We start from the raw sequence: 7397 nt of genomic DNA on the forward strand, positions 1-7397 counted from the left end.
TTCACTGACCTACAACAATGGCAGGTAAGAAACGATGTTTGCTTTGACGTTCTTGAGGCAGAGGTATGGCAGTGTTCAGCATGAAGGGCTATGGACACGCTATCAGGAAACCTCCTACCAGAATGGAAGGTGGCAGAAGCTTCTCTTGTTTCATACCCATGGCGCTATAGAGTTTTGGGTTGTGGCTGATGATACTCTGTTTTAGATGGTGCGGGTCTAGAATGTGACTGGGAGGAATAGGGTCAGGTGAAGAAGCACCTGTGGATTCAGTGAGCATGACCAAGTGGGGTGCCCAGCCATCTGTCTGACTGTTTCTGGTTGCAGGGTGGTGGAATGGGTGCTTGCTGTGCAGCTGAATGGGCAGCTGTCTGTTTTCACTGTGAACCAAGGCAGCTCTTCCACCATCCCAGAGTGGGTCAGCACAGAGGTGGTGAAGTGGGTAATAATGGTGCTTTTTTTTGCAGTCACATAGTTTAATTAGCGTAACAGGGGCACTTTTATGTGAACCTAGGCCTGACTTGATTTACTTGGATTCTCTGTTGAAACCTACACAGATAAAACTGTGTAAAGATTTGCACAGGTTAACTAGCACTGGGCTGACAACCATGCCATTGCATGCATATGTATACAGGCCAAAGAGCTCTGTCTAAGCCATGCCCAGGCATTGCCCCACCAGCAGTGACAAAATTTGGTATGGTAAGGTAGGGTCTGGTCCTGCTGTAGAGGTCAGCCAGGAGGAGCCACCACCCCATGGCTGGAGCAGAGGCTGGGAAGCTACTGCCAGGTCCTCCCTTCCAGCAGCATCAGAGCCACTGTGTGGTGCTGAGCGCTGTCTCGCTGCAGGGAGGGCCTCGGGCAGCTGTCGGAGGCTGCCCTTGACCAGGAGGCCCTTAGCTGCAACCTTAACAAAGGATGCCACTTGAAACTAAGCAGTTATAAATCTGGATAAATGTTTTCAGCAATGCTGTTGAGCGGGAGCTGCAAACTGCAGACAAGAATGAATGGTATCCTCACTCTTGCACAGTGCCTTCCCCACACCTGGGGACCCAGCCGCCTCTCTGCCTAGGAAGGGTGCAGTGCTGATGCTCAGCTATTGCACTGCTGCCGTTAGTCTGACATGAGTGGAGAATTTGAGTCCAAATGGGCCAGCTTTTGTCTGAAGGCTCAAACCAGTGACCAGCAGTCAGATGCTCTCAAGGGGCTGCCACCCAGGGATCTGCTCTGCGTGGTCTGTATATTCGAGGTGCCATTGGTAGTTACGCTGAATGGACTCAGGACAGCTTCCCTTTGCTTTTCTCTTGCAAGGGAGCAGCCTGCCAAGAGACTAAAGTGTCATTAGTTGGTGATTTTGTCAAGGCTGCACAGTGATCAACAGCCCCAGAGGCCTGGACTTCTGAACAGGAACCGGCCTATGAGGAGGACAAAGAAGCCTGTTAGGCCCCACTGTTCAGGGGTCTCTGTTGCTTTGACCTCTTTTTTGGTGTCTAGGAAAAGTTAGTCATGTCTAACTGGGGCTCCAGTTCTGTCCGCACCTCGTGGGGGTTGTGTTTCGGGTTCGGTGACACTCCGCATCTCATGTGTTCTCCCTCTTGCCATACAGCATCCAGAATTTAATCTCTGCATCAATGAAGGCTAAAATCACAGCATACGTCATTGCATTAGCTCTGCACATTAACAACTTCCAAACAGACCTCACCATCCTGCAGAATGACATGAAGCTCCAAGAAAGCAGGCGAGTTGTCACGTTTTTTCATCCCTGCTGAGATATGCTGTGATCCTCCTCCAAGGAGCCCCGGGGGAGAGAGCTCTGGAGCCTCTCTGGCATCTGGGTTACCTGCTAGGGAGCCCCTTGTGTCGGAGTTGGGCTCTGTCTTTCATGACTGGGTGGAAGCCGCATCCTGAAGTGCTGATGCTTGTAAAGGAGGGTGGTTATACATCTCAGACTTGGAAAGGGCACTTGTCGCAAAGCGGTCCTCTGGTGCATTAAGAGCTATACTGCAGGGAAGGAAACTGAGGCGGGCAGCACCAAAATGGGCAGCCAGGGTGGATTCCAGGACAAGACCTGTCCACTGCCACCCAACCCTGTTTCTTGCCTGACAAATCACATCATTCTTCACTTTCCTGTCCTCTGTGTCCCTTCCCTGTTAGGTACCAGTCTGGGTGGATGTGAAGGTTTGCAGCTGACTGCAACAGGAAATACAGAAACGGGGACTTTTTTGCTCACAGTTGCACTGCGAGCGTGCAGTTGGTGTTTACATGAAAGAATCCCAGGCCCCTGAAGTTCACCCACTCTGGGCTTGGCACAGAGGAGATTGGCTTTTTTCTGAAATACTGATGGACTTGGGGTTTTTTCAGCACGGCATCTTGGGGTGAGGTTGTAGGCAGAACTGCTGGCCATGCTGTTTGAAATAAGGATTTGCCTAATTAGGGTTAGTGAAGGTGAATGGGTAGAAGACAGCTTGTAGAATGACCTTCAGGGCAAACAGCCCTTGCTGTGTTAGCTTTTGGGGGCAGTTCCCTAGATTTTAATTATCTATGGACCTGCTGTTAGCTGCAAGACCTGCTTTTTCCGGCAGGTGTCAGCTGGAGCCTGCTGCCAGCTCCCCCTGCTCTGGGAGCTGTTCATGCCATCCTCTCTCTGGCCCCTGCAGAATCAGTCAGGAACTGAGCAGTTCTGATGGGCCGGTCCCCTGCGCTTGCTGGGAAGTCTCAGTCACCTCAGCAGGCAGCTTGTTAATGCTGTCTGGGAGGAGGTGAGGTGCCCCATTAGTGACTGTTCAGCCATGCTCATTAGTATCTCTCTCCCACCCTGTCCTGTTCCGTGGGCAATGGTGACACCAAGGACGTGCTTCCTAACTCGGTCACATTGGTCTGTCTTAACAGGTTTGCTTAGAGGTCGTGCGGCTGGGTAGGAACTGCAGCAGGACATAAATCCTTCGCTGCCACTGAGAAAAACGTGGACTATCCTGGGGTTTCTGGCTGAGGGATGTAATGTTAAGGTCTGGTAATAACTGGAAGTTATCAGAGCCCTTAGGGTGACCTCTTGGTTTTGCAAGCTCCCGAGTCAGCCTCAGTGCAATGACATCTGATTTTGTCCCTGGCCATGCTCTTTAATCTTTGGTGGGTAGTAGTGGGTTTGCTATTGGTTTCTATTTTATTTGGGGTTTTTTTTCTCTTTTTTGGAAGTAAGTTTTTTAAGGAAGCCATGTTTGGTTTTGCAGGTGATGCCAAGGTTTTGTTTTTAACTGCTGTAATGGAGCTGGGAACACAGGGCATATGGTGCTGTTGAGAAAAGGGTGGAGGAGGCTGGGACCTGTTTTAAAATTGAGGAGACGCATAGACCTGAGCCACCTGATGGGATGATCCTTGCTTGGAGAGGGAGGTTTGACTAAAGAACGCTTCCCAGCTGAATCTGTTTGTATTCCAAAGATAATAAAGTCAGCTGGGAGGATTCTGGGACTTGTGTGTTCTCAGGACCCCAGCTGAGGCCAGGACACCTATCCTCCTGCTAGCTGCCCTTCGGATGCACTTTGTTCTCTCTGCTTGACAAGCCTCCAGGCGTGTGCTGGCTTGTGTAGGGTGAAGAGCTTGGGCAAGAAGGTGCGGCTCAAACAAGCCCCTCTTCTTACAGCTAAGGGTGGCTGAGAGGAGATGCCATTGCTGTACCATTCTTTGTACCACACACAGGAGATGCGTGCACTGTGAGGCAATCGTGGGCTGCCAGCAGCAGCAGCTGAACACAAATAATGTCTGTTCTCTTTGTAGGGAAGTGGAGAGGAGCCTTATTTTTAATCACTGAGTAAAGCAATGTGGGTCTATAACGTTCTCCGAGGTGGCAGTGGTGCACAGCTCAGCAGCATTTTAGCCTCCCCAGGAAGGCTCTGTCCTGAAGTCTTTGAATACTTCAAGCTTCTGTCTTGGTAGTATCCTTGAGATGCAGAGAACGCATCCTGCTCGCTGGTGCCTCCTGGCTGCTCCCCTGAATCCAAGGGCTGATGATCTTTTGTGTAGTGTTGTGCTACAGAAGACGTGTGTATTGACACAGTATTCCTCTGGTGTTTTCCAGGATGATGGACATCGCAAAGGCCATGCGGCTGAAGGTCTCCAAGGCAAAGGGCCTAGAGGGACTTGAGAATGATCAGAACCGCAAGCTGGGCACTCTTTCTCTCCCCTTGCCTGTCCAGAAGGCACCAGGAAACCAACGGAAGCGCAAGAAAATGAGATAAAATGTCTGGGAGGTGTGAGCTGTTACGCGCACAGATCATGGGGATGCTTTTGTCTGCTCAATTTGCCTGTCCAGCATCAGCACATGACCTTGCTGAAACCCTGCCTCAAGGATGGGATGGAACAGATATTCACCTCGTTAAACTGCTTCTTTTTTTTATATTTATATAGAAAAAGCTATAATAAAACGTCTGGGTTTTTTTCCTGTATGTATGAGAGGAGAAGGATGTAGGTTGCGCCAGAGCACGAGAACATGGTTTGAAACTGCGGGTTCTTCACTGCCTGCTGTCGGGGTGGTTCTGGCAGTGACCTGTTGGCTCGTGGCCTGTCCTACCCCTTTTTCACACACACAGAGCAGAAAGCATAGAAGGAGGCAGGCTAAGCGAAGCGTTACTTACATGCACGTTTGGCTCTGTGTATGTTTGTTTCTCCAGAGTTACAGTCTAATTCTGGGTTGAAGCATTGTAAAGATGCAAAAGAGACAAAATATTTCTGCTTCTTGCCTGGAGCACAGCGAATCCTGCTGAGTCAGAGCTGGTGACATCTTCAGAAAAGGTGACTGGTTTGAATCCACAGCTCTGGATTCTCAGTCCCTGGGGGAGAGACTTCTGTGCTGGTGTCTCTGTGTTTTTACTCCAGGCCTGGGCTGTAAGCCTCATGCCAGGCATTTGCTGAGGTTGTAGGAATCGGGGGTTTGTGAAAAGCTGAGGATCACCTCCAAGAGAAACAGCGTATGTGGAACAGGAGGAGCACGGGCTGTGAAGAGCAGCCTTCTCTGTGAGGTGTCTTTGCTTCAGACAGTAATTTGGGTTTAGTACACCATTTGCGTGTTTAAAGGTAACTCCCTACATGCCTTAATGACCCACTCTTCACAGCTCTCATTAGAAGTGACACAAGCATCCAATTTTCTGGGTAGAGGATGATAAATGCCATGGGCATTACAGGCTGCAGATAATAGGAATGTTTTTCCTCGCAGAATGGTTGAGGTTGGAGGGGACCTCTGGAGGTTACAGGGCCATGTCCAGATGACTTTAGAATATCTCCAAGGATGGAGGCTCCACAGCCTCCCTGGGCAGCACCCTGTGCCAGTGCTTGGTCACCCTCACAGCAAAAAGTGTTCCCTGACATTCATAGGGAGCCTCCTGGGCTCCAGTGTGTGCCCACTGCCTCTGGTCCTGGCACCAGGCACCACCAGAAAGAGCCAGGCTCTCTGCACCCTCCCCTCGCGTATCTATAGACAGGGATAAGATTCCCCTGAGCTTTCTCTGCTCCAGGCTGAATGGTCCCAGCTCTCTCGGCCTCTCCTCATAAGTGATGCTCCAGTCCCTTCAGCGTGTTAGTCACCCGCTGCTGGACTCTCTCTACTATGTCCACGTAGTGGGAGCCCAGAACAGGACGCAGCGCTCCAGGTGTGCTGTCACAAGTGCTGAGCGGAGGGAAAGGATCACCTCCCTCGATCTGCTCCTGATGCTGCCCAGGACACTGCTGGCCTTTGCTGCAAGGGCATGTTGCTGGCTCATGTTCAGCTTGGTGTTCAGTGGGAGTCCCAGGTCCCTTTCTGCCAAGCTGCTTTCTGGCTGGGCAGCCCCCAGTGCATGGGGTTGCTCCTCCCCGGGTATGGGGCTCTGCACGTCCCAGGGTTGAACTTTGGAAGCGTCTGACTTACCCAGGCCTTGTTCTGAAGTCTTCAGTAGCGTTACTTTGCTCAGGGAGCTGATCTGGGTGACACTACTTTTTGTCATTTTTTTTAGTCCTCACTAGGATTCAGTCTTTGCATGTTGGGGCCAGCAGCTCTGACTTAGACTGGTATGAAACAGATATATAATTAGTTTATCCTTTTTATCTAATCCTAGCTCACTGCTGATGTGGGCATGAGAAGAGGAGCAGATGTGGATCACCCTGACAGTGTCCTAGGTTCTTGGACGAAAAATTAACTGCTGTCGCAAAGCTGCTTCTGCGTGCCAAGGCAAGCAGAAAAGTGGATAGCAGAGGTGGTTGCCCGATCAACTGAGCACGAAGCGATGCTCTTTTCCGTGATTTGCAGCCACTTGCAGCAGAGATGAGGATGTTAATAGCCTTTCTTGACATCACTGCTGCGTGCAAGAGTCTGCTCTGACCACATCTCAGAGCAGCAACCCTGATTCGGGGAAAATGAGTGCTAAATTGGTCCGAATGGCAGAATGACTCAGCTGCAATGCATCTTATTATTAGCCACTGCACTTTGGAAAGCAGCTATTCGCCTTCCTGACTACAGAGTAGAGCTCTTTGCTATACAGAAAGAAGTGCGGAGGCAGGGACGTGGCAGTGGGGGAAGGGGACCTGGTATCCCGTTGTGGGGCCAGAGAGATGCCCCGCGGTGCTCGGCAGCCCCACTGGAGCAGGCAGGACAGGGCTGCAGGCAGGTCCCATGGAGGGGACCCTCAGGTGTGAACCACAGCAAGGTGTAGGTAGCCTGGAGGAGCCCCCAGTCAAGTACTCCTGTCCCTGTCCACATCACAGACAGGGGAGCGTGAGTGGGTGGTTTGATCCCTGGGAGACAACAGGAAAGGCTGAAAGGAGAAATCCAGCAGCAGTGGGGAAAGGCACTTTGCTGGGAATGAGGAGAGGTTTTCTAAGGCTCTGCCTAACTTCCCAGGATCACCTTACTGAAGAGCACATCCTGGACATGAGAGAGACTGGGAGAGGCCATGCACTTCTCTGCAGAGGCCGGTGTCCAGGCTGCCCTGGGGGGCTGACGGGCATGGCAGCAGCAGGTCAGAGAATGTCACCCCGTGCCAGTGCACGGTGCCACCGGGACAGGCTGGCTGGGAACAGGAGGGCCATGGCCACAACTCTCCTTGGATTGCCTCAGGACAGCACTGAGCCCATGCTGTGAACTCACCACATGTGCTGCCTTAGCGTGTGCCGTAGCCCAGAGCGTCGGCACACCTGAGCCAGCACAGGAGATGAGGCAGAGCCTATGACAGGTTGCATCTTTGTCCCTGTCTGAGTGGGAAGAGTGGCTGGAAAGCTGCCCAGCAGAAAAGGCCCTGGGGGGGGTTGGTGGAGAGGGGGCTGGATAGGAGGCAGCAGGGTGCCCAGGTGGCCAAGAGGGCCAGCGGCATCCTGGCTTGGATGAGGAGTGGTGTGGCCAGCAGGAGCAGGGCAGGGACCATGCCCCTGTGCTGGGCACT

At 51.9% G+C, this 7397-nt stretch overlaps 1 protein-coding gene across 1 annotated transcript in view; it reads left to right on the forward strand.

Annotated features, from left to right (window-relative positions):
* POLR1E (RNA polymerase I subunit E) overlaps positions 1-4409 on the forward strand; it is a 20387-nt gene extending 15978 nt beyond the window's left edge. Inside the window, exons 10-12 of the mRNA XM_035897847.1 lie at positions 4-24; positions 1601-1732; positions 4067-4409. Of these exons, the coding sequence (XP_035753740.1) occupies positions 4-24; positions 1601-1732; positions 4067-4226 (313 nt within the window). The 3' untranslated portion in view covers positions 4227-4409. The remainder of the gene's footprint in view (positions 1-3; positions 25-1600; positions 1733-4066) is intronic.
* Positions 4410-7397: the final 2988 nt, after the last annotated feature.

This window comes from Egretta garzetta, unplaced genomic scaffold (genome assembly GCF_000687185.1).
Source record: "Egretta garzetta isolate BGI_Z169 unplaced genomic scaffold, ASM68718v1 scaffold277, whole genome shotgun sequence".
Taxonomy (NCBI): Eukaryota; Metazoa; Chordata; class Aves; order Pelecaniformes; family Ardeidae; genus Egretta; species Egretta garzetta.